Raw genomic sequence first — 21792 nt, forward strand, 5'->3', positions numbered from 1 at the left:
GAATTCTCCACTTCATTGTAACTGTTTTTAAGATCCACAAGTAAGCATAAATTTGGTTGCCCTATCTTTAAGCAATCAATGACAGACTAATCTCCAGCAATAGTTAATGGGAAAAAAAAGAGGAGATTTATTCTGTCAGTGTCTCATCTTTTCCTAAGAAAGAGATGAAAGTAAAATGGAAAAACTTGCTCCCTGGGCTTATCTGTCTCTTCTCTTTTCAACAAAGGATCTAAGTGATTCTATTATGGTACAGGTTTACTTTTTTTTCTTACTCTTTCAGAGTAAGAAAGCTTGATGTGGGCTAATATGACTGTCTCTGAAGTTAGCCAGCACCTAATACATCTAGCCTCAAATTCCCAAGTGGCTTCTGAGCTTTGTGGTGATGGAAATAGAAAATAGTACAACAGGAGAACTCATCCACATTAAATATAGCATTCAACATGAGTACTACTTCACATGACCTTGTCATTTATCTCTGTAGTCTCTGTATATTTGCCAACTTGTTCAGGTTAACACGTACAACTAAGCTACCAAGTGTTCTTTCAGAAGGCACCTTTTTCACCTCTTTTGCTACTTGATTTAATAACTGCTGTCAATAGTGAGGACCAGTCTTACCCATATCTGAACACTATGCCAATATGCAGTGTTGCTCCCTGTTTAAGGCATACATATTAATTTCAGACAATATCCCTGCATTTTAAACAGTAAGAGCAAAGGTACAAGAAATCCCAGCTATAAAAAGGACACCTTGAGCAATTATCTGTGGACAGGAATTGCAATGGTCACGAAGAAGTTTGCAGTGGTAAAATCACCATCAGGTCACTATTTATCTGTCCATGAGGATAGGACAAGGGAGCAGTATCTCATCAGTGAGTGAAAGCAAGAAGTTTTTCATCTTCTTAAAGGATGATGTGGACATGCAAAAGCCTGCTTAGGCATATGTCCAGAAGCAAAAAGGCTGTTTTCTCAGTGCAGAAAGGGCTCGGGGTTAGCCCTCACAACATGAGCATGAGGTGAAATTTTTTGTTGCAGCTATCACTAAGCTGTACTTTCAGGAGTTTTTTGTCATTTCAAGAAGAGTTTTTACTGTGGAAGGCAGAACAGTAAGCTTTTCTTCCTTGGTTCTCCTCATACAGCTAAGCAGCACTTGCTTCTTCATATGAGCAGAAACTGACCTGAGAGATTCTCCCTGCCTGGAAAGAGAAGTTGGGTCTCTTGCCAAACCGCATGCTCCTCTGCAGTCAAAGGCTGCTGCTTGCTGTACTTCCCAGAGTAGCAAAGGCTCTTTTTACTCATATTGGAGGTCTTCATCAAGGAGATTCTTCCAAAGATTCTTCTGTGGCTCTCAGTCTATTGCTCTCTACATAGGCCTTGTTTTGTGGCAAAACTTTAAAAGATTATTTCCAACTCAGACTATGATTAAGATAATAATATGTGAAAAATTCTCCTCCTGTGTTTCTTTTAGGAATATTTCTTAACCCTCCTTCTCTGCTCCGTGATGTAGATTTAATATTTGTGAGGCGTGGGGGGGAGGGAGCATATGTAATAATAATGCTGGTGATGACCTAAACAATGCACTAATGCTATTAACTGTGAATTGGGGTCATAGTTTTCTGTAAGAGTGAAAAGATCAAGAAGATTTAAAGCTAAACTTTTTTTAAATAAAACTAGATTTATAGTGTAGGCTATGATTTAGAGGCATTTTTTTTAAATTCTACTTACAGTGTTTAAGCTGAGATGCAAGGACACCATTACTGAAGCTACCCTTAAGTCTGCCTAAGAGTTGGACATTAACTGATATAAATCGAAAAGCTGGTTTTAGATTCAGATAAATTTAAATAAAAGCATGCATTTATACTTATCCTTTAAAAGCACCACATGTTTATGTTGCAGCTTCACCATGTCCGTATTTAAGCATGTCTCTGTTTCCTGTTGCATGTCAGGGAACTGAGATAGAAGTGGATGAAAATGGCACTCTGGATTTGAGCATGAAAAAGAACCGAAGCCAAGACAAAGTTACGCCTCTCACTTCTTCCAGTACAGTACTTCCCACTCCTTCCTCTTCTCCTTTCAAAACAAGCAGCATCTTGGTAAATGCAGCCTTCTACCAGGCTCTTTGTGAGCAAGAAGGCTGGGACACACCAATCAACTACAGCAAGACACATGGCAGGAAAGAAGAAAAGGAGGTATTTTTTTTCAGTTTCTGAGTGATTTTTTTCCAATGGGCGAGTGGTCAGATAATGGTATTTCAATAAATCTCTGCCAGTGAGCCTTGGATCTCACATGTAAGTCTATTGGTTCAGAATCCCATCTGAGAGCATAAGATCAGAAATAAAAAATTATTTGAAATTCCTGAAGGCTTTTGTTACAAGTAGCACAAAAGTGTATGTATGCGATTTCCATCAATAGTGATGACTTTTATTCCGTAAGAAAACACCAGGGAAAAATGTAATAGTACATACAAATGCTTTGCCTATTCAACCTATCCTAGGGAATGTAATAAGTCAAACTTAAAAACATAGAAAAAAAAGTGAAATGGACAACTAAAATTTCAGTAAATGCTTTTACTTACTAATTTTGCACCTTTCATGGCTATTCTTCCTGTCTCCCCCTCCCAACTTGATCATAATATTGGTTTTGTTTACTTGTCATAGAGATTTATCCCATGTTGGCAACATGGCAGCAGAGTCTTCTATTGTTTTTCTCTCCTTCTATTTGACAAGCTTTGGCTTTCAGTTATTTTTGTTCCGTTATTTTTCTTTTTCTTGAGTCTGGTCATCAGAATATGGATTACTTGAATTTTTCTTAAATAAGGAAAAAATCATAAGTCATTTTAAGTCTAATTAGACAAAATCTTGCTAATTAACATAAACAAGCCTTAATGATAACCTTTGAAGTAGAATGTTTTGATTTGAACTTTTTTATTTGGCTTCAAATACATTTACTTCCTATTTGTTGTTTTTACATTATTAAAATATTTGAACAGTTCAATTATTACAAAATTATCTTTTCTTCAAATATCAAAACTGATACTTCAAGAAGGCATACAGAATGGTAAAGCTGTTTAGAGCTGAGATTAGGGGATTCACATTTACAATTCCAAAAAATATCCAGAAATAGAAGATAATTCAGTTGAACACATAAAAATCTGTCAGGATTGGGTAAAGATCTGCCATAATGAGACAATTTGTGCTATGGTGGATCATTTATCAGAGGCAGGGTTGTCTTGAAGAGCACACTGCTAGCACCTCTGTGGGGCTGACTGTGCTCTTTGCCTCAGCCACAAAGCTCTGAGAGCCTGTATCAGTGTTCTGGAGTGAATTTCACACAACACAGTAGGCTGAGGGCCCCAGCTTTGAGAAAACTGCCTTGCTGCAGGAGATCAGTTGATGCCACAGACTTGGCAAGGGCCTATTCTGTTGCTCCTCCTCCCTGCAGCAACTGAGGATCAGAGAAGGAGCTGTAGCAGAAGCACCCCACTCTTTATGGGATTTCAGATTGCCAAGACATGTGGCTGCCTGCTTCACTCGGCACCAGAACAGGGAACTGGATGCATCAGTACACTACACAAAATGACAAAGATCACTGCTCAGGCACTCTTGCCCCTAACACTCTGTGCTTTGACTCTGTATGGCTTGTTCCTAATTGAGGATCTGGACCCAGACCTCTGCTGTGAGCTTTTGCCATCTCGGTGTGTCCAGTGATCTCAGGGCCAGGAACTCTGTTTTGTAAATCGAAGACTGGCAGTTATCCTTATGCAAAGAAAATGACTGATTATATCTATTTCTAATTCATTGTTATCTGGTTCATATGCACAACAGTTGCTTAATTTTGGTGGTAATTTCCAGAAAATATTGTCTCTCTCTCTCTCAGTGAAATAGCCTGTCCAGATGCCCCCTTAAAAAAAAAAAAATCTGAATTTGGAAAAAGCTCAAAATCACTCCAAAAGGAAAGCACTGAGAAATAACTAGAGCTGTCAGTTAGTTCAACTGTCAGTTCTCCAAAGATTTCAGGGCTTAAAAATGTTAAAAGTGCCAGATGCTATTATCTGTTATTCATGTTACCATTATGTTCTGGTCTTTGCTGAAATCAATATAAACTTCCATCTGTACATTAATGGAGTTTCATTGCTTGCTTGCTTTCTCGAGTGTGCATGCGTGAATACACACATGCTCTGCAGAAAATAGTGTGTTGAAAGCTCTGCAGAAAGTAGTGTTTGGATGGATTGGTCTGGTTTTCCTTTTAGTCTGGTATTCTTCAGAATTTTAATAGCATTTAATTATAAATCCCATCAAATAGAAAAGCAAAAATTATACATACACTTAGCTGTCATCATCATCATTTAAAAGACCAAGAAGTAGGAAGCACTGAAGGTGTTTTTTTTCACAAGGGTTTATTTTGCCATCTAAAGCTAAAACTCTGGAGACAGATGTGGTCCCTTGTGGGCTGCATGTATTGACTCTAGGGCCAAGAAAGGCAAAGTTTGGGTACTCTTCTAGACCTTGGGAGAATTTTTCTTTTTTCAACAGAGCCCATCTATGAAGTTCTTGTAGGTTTTTCTGCGTGTCTGTGCATGTATAGCTGTTGGTTTAAAGATTTAAAAATCTTAGTCTGGAAAAGCTGATTCTATAAATCCAGAATTAAATTTTGGAAAAAAAAATAAATATGGATATCTTGTACATTAAAAATATGCACATAGATATATTTACGTGAACCTTTATCTTCCCATTTTATTTTTTTAATTATTCTGTAGATACTTGAATGAAATTGTGTATATCAATCTCAATGCTGCTGCATTTTGTCAAGTCCCAGTATGTAGAATTAATAACCAGTCCTCTCTGTGCAATACGTGTCAGTCAGTGACTTGACAAATATCTCACACAGAGGTTTCTTGTCCAACAATTGATAAAGAGATATCTTCCATTTGAGTTAAAGAACACAAGCTGTAACTGAAGATATTAAAAAACTGCAGTGTGAGCAGGCTGATGTGTGCCTGGTCTTTATACATTTCTAAGATTCATCCCATATATGCACTAAATCTTTAGAAAAAGCACTATCTCCCAGTTCAGTAATACAGATGTAGCCTGTTGGATTAGCTGGTAAAAAAAAACGCACAAAACTCATAAATCAACCTTCTTCAACATCCATTATGTTAAATGGAAACCAATCTATGTAGGGCTTCTGAAGTTATCTTGATATCTGAACCCTGCAGCTGTCAGGAGAAGATCACCAATTTGTTGTTCTTTTAGGGCTTTTGATTTTATGGAGACTTACAATAGTGATAATCCCTGCAGTAGCTTTAATTTACATGTATGAAAGAAAGTCAGGACAGAACATGTGGAAAGACATAGTAATTAAATAAAACTCTCTTCCTGTAGCTTTAAGAGGAAAAACATCCACATAAGCGACTAGAATCAGGATTTAACTTAATGCTGGAAAAACAGTCTCTCAGGTTGCTTGAATCTGGAACAAAGCTGGAGTTCCTTTTTCTTTTTTCAATTTTTATCTTCCTGGCTTCCATGTTTGGATGACTTTCAAATATTTAGTATTTCTATATGAATGTTTTAGCAATGCTGATCTATTACTCTTCTATTACTCTTTATGTGAAATTTTCCTTTAGAAATAAAATTCCAAGAGCCTGAAATATATGTTTACTTTTATATCTTAAAATATGACTTGTCAATTACTATGAAAGAGTGTTTAGAAAAGACATGCATTTTTGTGCATGAGATGAGATGAGATTATTCCCAAACAAACTCCACAAATGTAACTCCAAAAATCAGTAGTAATTGATATATCAATAATATGACATGAATTTCTATGTATATGTATAGCGCGAGTTACAGTAGGCAGTAGGTAGCCAGTACCAGAAAGCAAAACGAAGTCATATTGAAGATCCAGTCTCCAAACAGGCAAAGATGAGCTGCCAGAATTGACGACCATATGGAAGCTTTATCAGAAGAAACACCCCCGCAGAGCTTACAAGTCCCAGTAGGCAGAATCTCCATTTTCAGTCCAGATTCTTCTCAGCCCTCCACTATGTGCTTAACAGTTCTGCAGACATCCCTGCCCCTCTGTCCTGGCACATTCATCAGCTGCACAAGCCCAGAAATCTACAGCATCAACCCCGAGAGTTTAGCAGAAGCTGAGAGGTCCTCCCCTTAACTGCAGGCAGCAGTTTCTGCTCCTACATGTAGTAATCTCAGGGTGCTACCTGCTTGAGAATCAGGCAAATCCAACGTGAGTTCCCAGCAAGGATTTATAGAGATTTAATAATTGATGCTAAGGGCTTTGGAGATTTCTTGAATGATGAAATATCCACAGAGCATTACTCCAGAAAGGAAAAACTTAACCTTCATAAAAATAGTAATAATTGAAGACATTAATCCTCAAAACAGTAAAAATGAAGATATCTGAAATGATCAAAGTTTGCTTTTTTTTTTTTTTTTTTTTCAGAAAATGAAAATGTTATATTCTCCAGAGCTCTGGATTTCCAAATTGTCTCCCCAGGAGAGTGAATGTTCATAGTGCATACTATCTATCAAGCAGGCTTGTAGCAGTGATTTTAATCTACAAGTAGTAGAAATCAATAATTACCTTTACCAGCCAGATGCTAAGGAAATCTGTGTTTTTCTTCTCATGATTTTTGTTTTATCAAGAATCTTGTCTTTGCATAAGACATCAGATCATAGCTTTCTACCAACCTAGAAAGTGTTGTATTTACATATTTTTACATAGAATAGTTTTTAATTTATGGTTATAATTTTTTAATTCACGATATGGTACAATGGTTCTCACTTCAACTATGTATAAAACACAACAAAGTACTTGCAAAGAAAAAGCAAGTATATACTTTCTGAAGTCTTGTTTGGCTCTACATTCAACAATTGCCTTAGTTTTCTGTGTGTTTTTCTGTGATCTTCATCATTGCTATATAAATGTAAGCCTGATTGTCCCTATGTACATACTAAAACAGCATTTACCTTCAGAAATAATTTCATAATATACAGTTCAACATTTTAAAAAGTCTACCTGCCAGTGCTTTGAATTACAACGCATTAAACTTTCTTAATGGTACTTCTTTCTTATGGTACTTTTTAAAATGTTTTAAAAGACGTTCAAGTTATTTGTTGAACATGTAGAATTCTCTTGATGAGAGAAACCATTTGTCACACTTTCATCTAATATTTCAGAAAGACCCAGTGAGTTCTCCAGAAAACATGGAAGAAAAAAAGTATCCAGGAGAAGTCTCCATACCAAGTCCTAAACCCAAGCTCCATTCAAGAGATCTCAAAAAGGAACTCATCACGTGAGTCACAAAAAAGTGCCATGTTCCTCTACCCTTCTAAAGACTGAGTAAATTGTTTGTCTGAGTGCTGAATTGAAGTGCATTCGAGGTAGCCAAGTAGGGAGACCTTCATGATCACTGCAGGTAGTTCCCACTGTAGGTCAGCATGGAGCTGAGACAAGGCAGAGATGGGTCTGAGAGTCTGGACAGATTCAAGACTTATATTCTGCTCTCTATCAGTTTTTATTCTTCATGTAGGTAGGTAACGAATGGGCCACATTTACAAGTAGGCTGTGTTAATGTTTGTGTAATTGAATAAACTTTATTTGGAAAGTCTTTGTTACAGTTTCACTTCCAAGAATTTGTGGAGAAGTGCAGCAAATTTTGCAGACATTAAACATACAAAGTTCAAAGGATAAAATGGATAGTGGGTAGTGAGGAACTGCCCCAGGGTTTTCCAACCCTAGGAAATAGGGTTTAAGTTCTTAATTTGCCTCCTTCAAAGCATTCTGTCATTCTGTCCTACTGAAAATCCAGTGGACTCACAAATTCATACTCTGGGAGAATAGGCTGATGCTCTCTTTTCCCAAGAAAAGAGTCTCATTTGCTTAGTTTTAAACTCCAAAACTTTACTGTCAAAAACTGCAAAGAAATCAGGTTGTTTTTTTTTTTTTTAATCTTTTTGCACATAACAGTTTGTTTTGGTTCAGAACAGTTTCAGTAAAATTGTAACAACCAGCTCATAACACTGGTCACCTTTTAAAATCCCAGTTAGGCTCTTCACAAAAGCCTACTGGATTCACGTCAACATTGCTATCAATAGAGTGGGTTTTTTGCCATATGGGAATGAGTGATCATTTATTCCACTTTTCTTTTTGTCCTCAGTACAAAGTAGGTCTCTCTAGACAAGTGGAACGTAGAATTACTTAGTGATGATAGTCTATAATGTATCACTGCAGGCTCCTCCATAAATAAATGAGTTGCATCCCATCACCTTGTGTACTGCTCCCCAGACTCAGTGGCACTGAATCAGTTAGATATGACTCTGTCTTTAGAAATAACATATCCCTGGGGCAAGCTTCTGTGAAGAGTGATTCTTTCACCTCATGCCGTGCAGCCTGCATGTTGCCTACTCACCACATTGTATCTGTACTTGTAGTTCACGACCTAAATTGAAAGAGGTCATGTTTGTTTTGCCTCCTCTAAAACAACTGCGGACAAAAATACTCAGAGTTTATTTGCTGAAGACTCTAATGGCTTTTCCTTTGTATTATTTATTCCTTTGCGATACTGACCTGTTTTGAGATGGCTGTGAAACATTTTTCTAATCTCCTAAATAATAATTCTCCACAGTATTTACAAAAAACGGTGATAATCTGACATTGGTTTTACTGTATTTTTTTCACATGCCGAGTAGAAAGAGGCACCTAAGATGTAACTGTTCTAAAAATTAAATAAGAAATAGCTTTAATATATCAGCAGAATCTTGGTGCAATTACAGGAGTCAGACTGCATTTCTGTGATCCCACTAAGCCTCAAAACTCATACAGAACAATCCAATACAGGTGGCTCCATCATGAGGAAGTTTTTAAAATGACATAAGCACTTGCAGAGAAAAAAAAAAATTGACCCCATTATCTCATTTGCAGTGAACTACCGTATGAAAATCATCTTACTGCATGTGCCTCTTATTTTTCCATGCTGATTCTCTTTACCAAAACTACACTGCTCAGGTTGAAGTGGGCTGTGATATCTTGCTAAGGCTTTTTTACAGATTCGAAAAGTTCCTAGCATTCTGCCACTTCAGAGAAAATAGGCAGGTGAGGATCTGAGGTTTACTCATGGAGCACTAGCTAAATGTTTCTGTACAGATTCTGATTGCCCAGTGAAACACTGGCGTCCAGTGAAACACAGCCATTTATAAGGTGAATGGAGGGCTGCTGTTAGAGGTTTTAAAGTATTGTAGAAGGGTATACTTAACTCACTCCTCCTCATCCACCCACAGATTGCATTTCTTGCAATTTCTGCACTCTTGCAGAGGATCAATGGGGATCAATCTGATAAATGATCTCAGAGTTATGACTAAAGTTGAGTTGAGGAAAAAAATGACATTTTCTCCCGGTCAAACATGCCTCCATCTCTTGGCATAAAGGAAAAAAATACACTGTGCTAAATGTACACCACATGTAAATGTAAATATACATTTACATTTACATAAATGCTAAATGTACACTTTTATGCCACTTCTCATTTCAGCTGTGAAAAATCCCATGAAAACACACTTATTCTGAACTTTAGCTGATACATTTTCTGTTCTGCAAGAAACCATAGCATCTATTTCTCACTTATTTCTCACAGCAAATAAAGATCCTGAATGCATTTCTAAAAAAAGGTGCATTATTTTAGTCAGAAGCTAAAGGAATGATTTGGGATATTATTGTTCTCAGGCCTGTGTTACACACAAGATCGGATAGGAAACTTTACCTCTAGTATTTATGAACTGCAGTTAAATATTGGTAGCAATAGTGAAGTTTCTTTTCAAGAATCCGAGTTGTAACTGAAAAAGCTATGCAAAGCAAGGTGGTTTCACACTTGCATAGATCAAAGAAGTAAGGTTTTGACTGATTTGCATGGTGGAAGTAGGAATTTTTTTCCTTCTGTGCTTCAAGTACTAATTGAAAACTAGAACTGTTATGTAGATTCTGTTAGTTTTTGTGGTGTCATGATGATATTGAGATGGGTTATAATGAATATGATTGTCCTACATATCATTATGTACTTAATTGCAGGGTAAGCTATGTGATGTCTTGTGCATGCTCTAACCTCTCACTGCATCTTTGCATAGCTGTCCAACTCCAGGATGTGATGGTAGCGGTCACGTAACAGGAAACTATGCCTCACACCGCAGGTAAGAAACAACAGGAAAACCAAAGCAGGAAATAGTGCTGCTTTTACCTGCTATCATTTAACTTTTTTTATATACTAACCATGGATAAGTATTCAAAAGTAATTTACAGAAAATAATCCATACAGAAAAGGGTCTCTTTTTTCCTGTTTTATATTTTGTAGAAGGTCTGGACTCAATAGTCTGATGGATTTAGGCAGCATATGGTTATTACTCAAGATGGCTTAGCCAAGACATGTAGATAAGTCATTCAGTAAAGGTTCCATTTCCCTAAGTGAACAAGCACTCTCTATACAGATGAGATATTGGATGGGATTTTAAATAAGGTTTCCGTAGAAACTTTTTCTGCAAGTGGCTTTGAAATTAACAGAACTTGCAATACATTCTGTAGCTGCAAATTATTTCATTAGAATAGCCTACTGTCTACCTGGGGGTTGAAACAATATTTTTTTCTGTTTCCTTTTGAGAACAAGATGGAAGCAGCCACATGGACCAGATGCTGTACCTGCCATTTATGTAGAAAGGGCTCTGCATAACACCACATTGCCGTTTAATGCTTTACAGGGACTTAGAAAGCTCTAGCCCTAACCATATATGTTTTCAGTAATTCAAGAGTCTGGCATAGATTGTTCTTCCTTTGTCAACAGGAAACAGTTGAGGGTCTGTTTTTTTTCCCATTTTTAGTCACAGATTTTATAAAGATTGTTTTAAGAAAAGAATATATACATTTTGTTTCAGTGAAACATTCCACCTTGTATTTTTCAGTGTTTCTGGGTGCCCACTAGCTGACAAGACATTAAAATCCCTTATGGCTGCTAACTCTCAGGAGCTTAAGTGAGTATTAATAATAGTAAAAATGTAATTCTTATTTATCTTTGATCAACATGTTCCCTATAGTAATTGAGTTGTTCATTTTAATTACTCTGTGCAGCGAAGTATAAAATATTTCAGTGAAGTTCACTTATTAAAACAGAGTTTATTTCTCTCAATTTGCCTTTCTTGTTTAGTGTCCCTTCATTTTCATGAATTAGCCAGGACATGAAGAAAAAATACTGAAAACACTAAGAGTAACAGTATTTTTCATTCAGGAAGAAAGAGAAAAATATTGAAAACATACCACTGATTAGGGAAGATAGAATAAATCAAAAAACTAGACCAGAACTCCTGCATATCATTTTTTATCATTCAGTACCATATACTATGTGTTTAATGTCATTGAAGCAGACATCAAGTCACATGATTTTGTGCTGGCATAATTTTCACCATGAAATGTCACTTACAAAAGGACTGTGCAGGCTCTGCTATATAGACAGATGTATAGGGACATATGAATATTTCAAAAATCTGTAGTCAAGAGAGGCACTGGCAACCAGTCATCTAGTTATTGAATTGCCTTTGTCAATAAGGACATGGGGAAGAGGAAAGGATAATTAGAGTTCTTTCATAGCTTTCTCTCTGCATCTTGTAAATTGGATCCTGTAATAGATGGCTTGGAAATCTCATGGATGCATGTAAAAAGAGAAGAATCCCGTGACTGTCCTTTCTGTCCTTTACATTCATCCCTAATCCAGACAGAAGAAAATAGTGTCCAACTATGGCACAGTTATGCTGATAAGATGATGTTTATGGCTGTACTGATTACACATAGATTTGGCTCAGTGCTTAGTCACAAGTTAGCTTACATAGATCAAATACTAGTGGTCTCATTCTTTAGTCCAATAACATGAATTAAAAAAAAAGAATGAACTGATGGTAGCTATGGATGTGAACCTGCTAGAGATGCATCAAAATGGCAAAAAAGGTCCATTTATATGGGCAATTGCTTGAAGCAGTTCTGAAATTTATTAGGGAAACTAACATACTGGCACAGTATTTCATTGAGTCTCAAATGTATAAAATTTAATTTTAGTATTTTTTTAAAAGAGCAGCACAAGAAGCAGGGAACTGACTTGTGAAAATGCTGACAAATTTGAAATCATTTGCTGAGTCATATGTATTTGTCCCTGCTTTTTCTGGCTTTCTGCCATACATAGACACTCACACAAATATTTTGAATAGTTGCTCTTCATGCAGCCCCTCCCCCCCATATTCATGTGTGAATAAAGAAATTTGCATACCAATATGGTTATTTTTCCACTAAAGCTTCTAGAGTTTTGGTCATGCCATAAGGAAAGAGGAGCAACAGCATATGACTTAAATGACAAACTGCACATTGTACGCCATGTATTATAAGTGAGTTGTGAAAGACAAAGTCAAAGTTCATGAACGTTTCACAGACAGAAATATGTTGCATAATGCACTTAGCATTTAATTTCAATTAGCTAGAAAAGAGCAAAAATCAAAATCTGTTCACAGACAATTTGCAAAAGGGAAAAGGGCGAAATAAAATCACTTTCCACAAATGTACCAACTTATTTTAGCTTCCTGCAAATGTAATTCAGGTGAAATTTTAAACAAAATTCTGCTTTTGATAACAACTAAATGAAATCTTTTGCTTTTAGTATAGTATAGTGATATCAATAGTTTTACTTCACAGAGATGAGAGTAAAGGGCATAATGCTCATAGAATCAGGCCACCAACGTACCCTCATGTAGTTAGGCGTGAAGAAGAAAAAGCTGTGTATTTTTTCCAAATGTTATTCGTGTTTAATTTGCCAGAATCAAGATACGATTTTGGCTTTAACTGTGAATCTCTAAGCCAGCAAAGATACAAGGCTTCCATGTGATCTGCAGTTGAGAAATAAGGAATATCTGCTCAGAAAGTAAATCTTTCAGTCAAATTCAGGAAATTTAATATCTGAGAAATTCTCATTGCACTGCACAGTTTAAGATGGTTGAATTAAAATACACTAATGTTGATGAAGGATTTTTAAGCTATTACGGAGAGTTGTGATTTAATTCACTTTCATTTCACCAAAGAGCTGCTTATCAAACCTTAAACAAGTTTAAAAGTATACTATACAAGAATATCTAATTAGAGTTCAGAAACATTAGGAAATAGGTAGATTCCACATACCAAGTTGATAAGTTATCCATATTCCATCAACAGCAGGACATGTTCTAATCATTACCCTTTTTAAGTGACTTGTGTGGGTTTGCCTTAGGTAAAGTTCCTATCCAACAATTTCTTAGAGCTTTACCATCAGTAGAAGTATCAGAAGTGCTCCTAGATTCTCAGCTGAGTGTATCAATTTTATGTGAAGTTGTAGTTTGTCTACCTAAAGATAGAACACTGAAAAGGGGCACAAAATGGCAGGTACTTGATGCATGGTTACAAAAATTGCTGTGTGAAATCACTGTGAGATTTGTTCTTAGAAAACAAACTTGATGAAATGTAAAAGAATCTGTAACCTACACCCATTCAAGAGCTGACATCATTTAACTTGAGATCCTGTGACCTCTGGCTCTCCAACACAAATGTGATTTTCTTGGCTCTCCACAGTAACTCCCTAAGCTGGGGCATCAGTTCAAACTCATCAGCCAGTTTAAAGCTGATCAAGATCCACATTACTACTGACTGAAAGGCAATGCATTGTTGGTATATCTTGTGCTGTGAAATATCACAATATAATTAATATCTTACCTTCATATCTTTAACACTCTCAAGAATGCTTTGAATTCCAATCTAGTTGTAAAGTCTAACTGCTACCTGGGGAAGCAAGTGCAGATGGGGAGATTCAAAATTGTCTCACTGTACTTTTATGTCCATAACTCTCAGACTCATGATGTGAATATATTCCATAAAGAGCTCTTGGTAGATTAAAATCTGGGTGCAGTCTATACAGACAACTCTTCCATCTGTGATCATCTGATAAAACAAGTAGCCCAAATTAATACCCATAGTATTTGGCAGGTATTCTGGCTTTACTGGTGAGCATTCACACCCTCCAGACATCTGCCCTAACTGCCTGCTTCACATAACATTGTGCCCAGTTCTTGTCCTATGCTCAGAGAGGTCAGCATTTAGCTGAACAGTCAAGCATATCTGGCACTCTGCAACCCACACCTCTACCTTTATTGTCATTGTGAAGCATATTATTCTGCCCAAATACTTTTGTTCAGAAAATATCATCATGAAATGTTTTGAAATTGTTATTTAAAACAAACAAACATACAAAAATAAACAGTTTTCACTTTCTTCACTTGAAATTATTTGCTGAGTTCTACTTGAATCACTGAGTAAATCTGGTCATGTCCAAAAGAAAAGCATTTTCAAATATTCAAAGATACAAGTGCACACGTAGACATGATACTACAGTTATACATGTAGAAGTTTTCTGTGACAGTGTACAAACAACTGATCAAATCACCCATCTTGTCATCTCAGCCAAGATTCAGTAACAACCAAGATCCATACAAGATTCCTTAATGGTTCAGTCAAGATTGTTTGGCAAAACTTCTGTCATTCTGAAACTCTGTAAAAATCATAGTATTTAAGAGGCCTTTAGGGATGGTTAACATAACAACCTGGTGCTGTAGAGCACAGAAATGTGGAAATGGCTGGCACTACTTCTAAAGGTAAATATTTTCCTTATGCTCCTTCCTGTATTGAGGCATGTTTCTCTAAAAAAAACCCACACATATACAAATTCAATGAAAAAAATGACAACAAATGACCAAAAAAAAATTAGTTTGAATGACTGCTTCACCAGTAGAAAGTGATGTCAGTAGGGTCCTGTTCCCAAACCCCCAGAAGTCAGTGGAAAGACCTATTGACTGCAGTAGGCTTTGGGAGCCCACTTTTCATGTAGTACTAGTCCCAGACTACCAGCAATGATACATTAACAGGCAAATTTGTTTATTTTCATTGTATGGATGATTTAGTACTAAATATTCATTCTTGAAAGGCTTCTATTTTTTGCGCACACGCACACACACACAAAACCCCTTAACTATGAGATGTAAACATAATCCAATTCCCAAGCTGAATATCCAGTTGCATCTAGAGTTAAATAGATAGATATCCTGTTGTATAATTACAGTGCTAGGAATTTACAAACTACTAAATTCAAATTCTGCCTATCACACTAACTCTATTGATGTACAAAAGTAAAACTGCATCTCTGCTTCCATTTTCCCTTTTGTAAATACTGGCAAAGTGCTTATTTGCATCCGTACCTGTGAATATCAGAAGGATAACAAACAAATACATACAGTAAATTTACAAATAGATCTATATCAATCGGCTTTTTGCTTGTTTGTTTGGCTCTGTGCAAGGAAAAATGTTTGGTGCAAACAGTGGTATGAATTGCTTAATTCCATATATCTTATGCAGTACGTTTAATGTTCCTTACTAAAATCCAATTTTATTATAAAAAAAAAAAAAAGTATTTTGCACATTTAAAAAAAAAATCAACAAGAATTAGCTTTAATTACTCAACAGAAGCTATGTGGTGGAAGCTTTCTCTCACTCTAGACAAGAAGCACCAAATACATGTTATTTACTGCTATCTTCAAAGTCATGTAAGTATATTATTCTATAGGTGCCCAACACCTGGTTGTGATGGTTCTGGCCACGTGACTGGGAACTATGCATCACACAGAAGGTAAGCACTGTCCCTTGAATTGAGACTGCAGCACTCGGGGTTATTGGCAAGCAGCATCCTAAAGAGGCGGATTTTGTTCTGTGTCCTTGCAGCTTATCTGGTTGTCCCCGTGCCAGAAAAGGTGGTATCAAAGTGACTCCTTCCAAGGATGAAAAAGAAGACCCTGAACTTAAGTGAGTACAAATGTGTAAGTCGTTGTGAAGGGGGAAAAAACAGTAAGAGCTGAAGGGATGAAACATCATAGGAATTACCCAACCCATCTGACAATAAGCCCAATAGCTGAAGCCAAACCAACTGCTTCAGTTTTTAGTGAAGCTGATGGAGTCCATCACATTGGAGCTTGAACAGCGAGGAAGACTTGTATTTTCTTGTATCATTCCTACTCATTTAACTGATAGAATTTCACTTGAAGTGAAAACTGAAAATTCAGTGAGTATTTACTGCTTTCTTACTTGAATGCAAATTCCATTAAAATCAGTAAGCGATAACTTCCAGAATACAGACATGAAGATTTAGTTGCACTCATTAATTTTCTTACTGCTTGCTAATGATATATGAGAGACTGCATAATAGTGGCCGAGCAACTAAAATGAAAATAAAAATAAAAATCCTAAACCTTCCTTTCTTCCTTTCTTTGCGTATGTTTCCAAGAGTTTTCCAGTAACATGGATCAGAATGTTTGAACCCAGCCTCCACTTCATGTCAAAAACACAGAGAAGAGAGAATGCTAATGTTTCATATACCTACAGGTTGTGATTTATAGTCTGTGATAGAATTTCAAATTTCTTTTCTGGTAAAATACTGTCTGAACGAATGGTTTCATTTCTTAGGCTGTTCAACTTCACTTTACATTGCCTAATCTTAAAATTAGGTGAACCTCCATAACTCAGCTTGACATGAATTGAATGCTCAGGTATAGTGCATCTTTGGGGACCAAGCGTTAATATACCGATGCAAAGTGACATAAGTAGCTGAACATATTTTCTCAGACTTCCTTGAGACTGCTTTCACCAGATGTCTCTAATAAAAACCAGGGTTCTTTTGCTGTGTTTCTGTAGATGCCCAGTGATAGGCTGTGATGGCCAAGGTCACATATCAGGTAAATACACTTCTCATCGCACTGCTTCTGGTTGTCCTTTGGCTGCCAAGAGACAGAAGGAGAGTCCCGTCAATGGGTCTTCACTATCCTGGAAACTGAACAAACAAGAGCTGCCACACTGTCCTTTGCCAGGCTGCAACGGGCTGGGTCATGTTAATAATGTTTTTGTCACCCACAGAAGGTATAACTTTGCGTTTTCTTTTTCCTTTTTCCTTAAAGTTCCCCTGTTGAATTGGCAACAAATGAGGTTACAGTCTGAATAAATTGTGCAGAGGTTATTTAAATAACAAGATAGTTTACATTGAAACTGAAGTAATATGGATCAGAACAAGCTTGAGACAGCTTGGATCAACTTTTAACTCTTATTTTATGTTCCCCTAGCAATGTGACTTCCCAAGGTCTTTTTATTCAGATTAACAGTTTCTATATGATTTAAAATTTAATAAGAGTTCTGTCCTAGGCAAATATGGAGTTGGATCTGTGTACCTTTTATAGAAAATTCAAATGTCATTGAAATGTCAACAAAAGGGATTAAGCAAGAGCAATATCTGCATTTATTTAATCTTTTTACCAGTGGCAAACTTGTTTTCATAAACTTTGTATTTAAATCACTAGAACTGCACAAAAAATTAAACACACAGAACTCATGGATCACACAAGTTTGCTGTTTCAATTTTACAAACAAAACTATCTTTACAAAGTAGGAATCACACATATAGCCAGTGTTCAATAAATATCAGATTTTTATATATTAAGATGAAAGCATTAATATCATTTGAACATGTTCAGTCAATATTACTCAAAGAATCCGTCTACAGAATCAGAAATACTACTTTGTAAAGTTTGATTTTCTGTGTATAGAGGGAATTAAATGTCTATTTTACATCTACTTTGCTTTCTTTTTAATATTCTGAATCAAGTTCTCTAATACAAGAATGTCCAATATAATCTGAACCAATTCAGTCGGAGGAAGTGCAGTATGATTCAGCAGAACTGTGTGCTCAAATTTCACAGCCTCTGAAAGTGGTTGTTTAAAGGTTCCCCAGCAAGCTCCATTGCTCTTACTTTTCCCTTTCCTTTCAACCCTTAGGTTCATTCTGGTGAGCCAATCCTTTTCCTAACACTTTTCTCTATCTCAGCCTCAAGCCTGTGGCTCTGCCCCAGCCCACTCCCAACTCAGCACAAGACTTTGTTTTTCCTTATTTGGTTGTAATACAGTTACACAGAACTCTTAGCTCAGCTGCTAGTACAATGTCCTGTTGTTTGAGTGACCTATTCCCAGTTCTGTCTGCAGCAAAGTTTTGTGGTTGTGGTGGATTCACTGGCTCAAGAGTCAAACTGTTTGCTCTGCACCCATTTCTCATTATGTAGAGTTTGATACTGGGAGACTGCCAGTCCTCAGAAACAACCACCCAGGATGGAAAAGTATATCACAAATCCTTCACTGAAATTTTAGGCAGCCTACACATGAGCATTAACTTTTAATGCCAATGCCTCATCTGTATGGCAGATGTAGTGGAATCAGACCATGATGGGAATGCTGAGAGATAAATTCCTTAAAGAGTTGTGAACTGTTCATATGCAAATTTATTTGTAGCAGAGAAGAAACCTCCAAAGCAGTAGATTTGTCCATTGTTATCCTAAATTTATGAGCATGGTAAAGTGTTTACATTACAATACTATTAAAAATTGGGGCTAATTAACTCATACTATGCAATATGACACCTTCAAACCAACAGAATAAAAAATTGGTCTCTTAGATTACTTCTGTCCTACTAGAGGCTGGATCACTCTTAAGATCATATAATTAGTATAGGTTTATGATGTTATATCCTTACCTAACACACTTGAAACCCAACAAACCACCCAATGACTTTGAGACAATGACAGCTCTGGGCTGAGCTCCAGACCGATACCAGAAATGGAAAACTAGCACATTTAGCTAAGCAGGCAGGAAGCAAACTTAAACCTTCCAAAGCTTTTTCTTATTTATTTATTGACTTATTCATTTCCTTTGTAGAAACACCATGTTGAATAGGATTCCTTTTCCACCAAATAATAGTAATAATAAAATAAAAATAAATAAAAATAGTACTAGGAAAAGTTTTGCCTTCGTTCATTACTTGGCTACATCTAAATACAAAGCCTTTTGCCAGTTCTTCAGCATGTGGTATTTCTTCTTTGTTATTTTTAAGACAGTGCAATTCATCTTAGCCCTTTAGTAGGCAATAAAAATTGCCTCAGATAATTACCAGCTGATGAAATTGTAAGCACTGAAATAGCAAAATATAATTTAATGTGAACAGTGGTTAAAAAGCAAACTGATTATATAATAGAACCATTCAAAAAAGCTATTATGGTCTATAGGGTATACCCAGAGTTATTATTGTATTGATCATTATTATATATCAACAAAATAATGCAATAAATGTGTGCTGTGGAAATCAACCCATTAACAATTTATTTTTTTAAGAATGGTAAACTTGCCATTTTAAAGGACCATCTGCCACTCTCCTCTGAAGCATAATCACTCAATAGAAACAATAGAGTTTTTATTTGTTTATAAGTGCTGGAACTTCAAGAATTCTGTAAATGCATTTCCATGTAACTTTACAATAGCTCCCAATTCTCTTGATTATTCTGAAATATGCTTAAATGTTGTTTACTTATTGGTTGAGATATCTGTTCCAATTTTCAGGCTGGAATATGCAGTTAAATAGCTCTTATGAGTTATGTCATTCCCTGAAGCTATGCTATAATGGAGATACTGATGTGACCTTAGATACAGAGGTCTGTCCAAGTGCATGATAATATTGCCTGAAAGGATTGTTGCCACTTTCAAGTGGGTGCTAATGTTTTTTTTCCTATCTGTTTCAGTCTATCTGGTTGTCCTCTGAATGCACAAGCCATAAAAAAGGGCAAAATTTCGGAAGAGTTAATGACTATCAAGCTTAAAGCAAGTGGTGGTAAGGAGATCTGTAAAAGACGATGACATTTATTCAGATAGAAGGGCCTGGTCTCCCATTTATACTCAGGCTCCTTGATACCATTCTGGCATTAACTGTCACCCCTTTCAGTTGTCTCTAGCAATAACTAAACTTGAATAACAAAAATCTTTGCATGAAAGATTATAAAATTCAACTCATTTACAGCATGATAATTCAAAATTTGGGAGTATGATCTTTTATCTCAGAATATTATTATTATTATGAATTTGGAGGTGCTCTTGCTATTGTAATTAGTAATAAATTATTAGTTACAGATCAGAATAGCTAGCTGATGTTGGCTAATGGTTAGGCTAACGTAGAAGGGAGATAAATTGCATGTGGAAGTTGACTCCTCTTTGACTCCTCTTCTTAACTTTAATACTACATGTTTCTGTGCAGTGCTTTGAAAATTTTGCTAATCCGTATAGTAAGAGTAAAGGAGCAACTACCAAATAGATACAATATAATATTACTTTCTTATAAAACATGCTTTAGAAACCTGGGCATTGAGCCAGGATGAAAGGAACTTGCCTTTATGCTTCCAATAGCTGAGCAAAACAGTTGTGTTACATTGGGCAAATGATTTTGCTTTCATGTGCATCTCTGTCCACATTATCTGTGGGGGAGGAATTGCTACTGACAGATTTCCCAAGTTGATTCCCCAGCAGACTCAGTTCAGGGCTGTAGATTTTAAAAAAGAAACAGTCCTGGTACTTTTTTCAAGGTGGAATTGGTTTCAGAATGATAGTGAGCAGAAAGACAGATATGTATTGCCAGCTGCTGTAGCTGCTCAATATTTTTTAGAACACAACTTTACTGAAGGTCCAAAGATAATTTTCTTCCCTGCCTAATTTGTGGGATGTGAAAGTCCTCCTTTCTTCTTTTTTTTCTACAATGTTTTTTAGCTTTTGGTATCATTCACATTTCACACATACCTAAGGCTGTGATGCACTAAATTATTCCACATAGAATTTTGCCCCCACATATTTTCCTGAAAGATCAGAAACAGGTAATAAAATAAATAAATAAATAAATAAATAAATAAATTGCAAATGCTCCCTCGTATTTAATGATATACTTTCCTCCTCCCAAGTATTTGTGCAAGTTTTTCCTTTCTCTGGCTAGTTTCTGGTTGCATGTTAAGCTGGAAAAAAGAACTGTCAAATACAAAAACTGAGAGAGCAATAATTTTCCCTTAGATGTTTCAGCTCATATAAAAGTTTTACAACTAGAAAACAATTTTGTCAATAAAAGCAAAGTAAGAGGCAAATTAAACATCAATAATTTGATCAAAAGCCTGTTATCTCCCTCTTGTTCAGCAACAGGTAGCACTGTTTGTTACTCATACGTCCATTTAGATATGAACACTTTACATCTGATATTGATATTTTCAACTATCTGCAGGTATTGAGAGTGATGAAGAAATCAGACATTTGGATGAAGAAATAAAAGAACTGAATGAATCCAATCTTAAAATTGAAGCTGACATGATGAAACTTCAAACCCAGGTATGACATCAAAGCCGAAGTTTTCGTTTTTCTTGTGCTATGGTTAAAAGCATACTCTTCACTCTGTAGCATTTAAAATTGCAAAAATCCCAAATGCCTTTTTGTCAAGTTGTTTTTTATCTGTTTTCTGTAAGTAAGTAGCAGGTTCCTGAGAATTATTATGAAGATCTACTGAGTGATACGTTGATGGCAGTTTAGAGCTAATCTTGGCTACCAGAGAAACCATATTTACCAAACAAAACTTTCGTTTTCCTTTGTTGACCAAACCTCTGTTAAACACACTGCAGAGAATCCCATGACTGTGGTAAGAACCCGGGCTAGGGAAGGCATCAGGAGCCTGCTCTGACTTTTAATACATGTTAGTTTTGTTTTGTACTTAAAAAACTGACAGTTACTCAAATAGTTCGAATTTTGCCCCCAGGCAGCAGCTGGTAAAGAATGGATGCCTCTTTTTAACTG

General features: G+C 36.2%; 1 protein-coding gene across 5 annotated transcripts in view; it reads left to right on the forward strand.

Annotated features, from left to right (window-relative positions):
* ST18 (ST18 C2H2C-type zinc finger transcription factor) overlaps window positions 1-21792 on the forward strand; it is a 177376-nt gene that overhangs the window by 150527 nt on the left and 5057 nt on the right. For all 5 annotated transcript variants that reach the window (XM_048940560.1, XM_048940565.1, XM_048940562.1 and 2 more), the window contains 9 exons: window positions 1944-2186; window positions 7194-7309; window positions 10134-10196; window positions 10959-11027; window positions 15677-15739; window positions 15832-15912; window positions 16798-17019; window positions 19716-19804; window positions 21230-21333. In XM_048940560.1, coding sequence (XP_048796517.1) covers window positions 1944-2186; window positions 7194-7309; window positions 10134-10196; window positions 10959-11027; window positions 15677-15739; window positions 15832-15912; window positions 16798-17019; window positions 19716-19804; window positions 21230-21333 — 1050 coding nt within the window. The remainder of the gene's footprint in view (window positions 1-1943; window positions 2187-7193; window positions 7310-10133; window positions 10197-10958; window positions 11028-15676; window positions 15740-15831; window positions 15913-16797; window positions 17020-19715; window positions 19805-21229; window positions 21334-21792) is intronic.

Source organism: Lagopus muta, chromosome 3 (assembly GCF_023343835.1).
Source record: "Lagopus muta isolate bLagMut1 chromosome 3, bLagMut1 primary, whole genome shotgun sequence".
NCBI classification, from domain to species: domain Eukaryota; kingdom Metazoa; phylum Chordata; class Aves; order Galliformes; family Phasianidae; genus Lagopus; species Lagopus muta.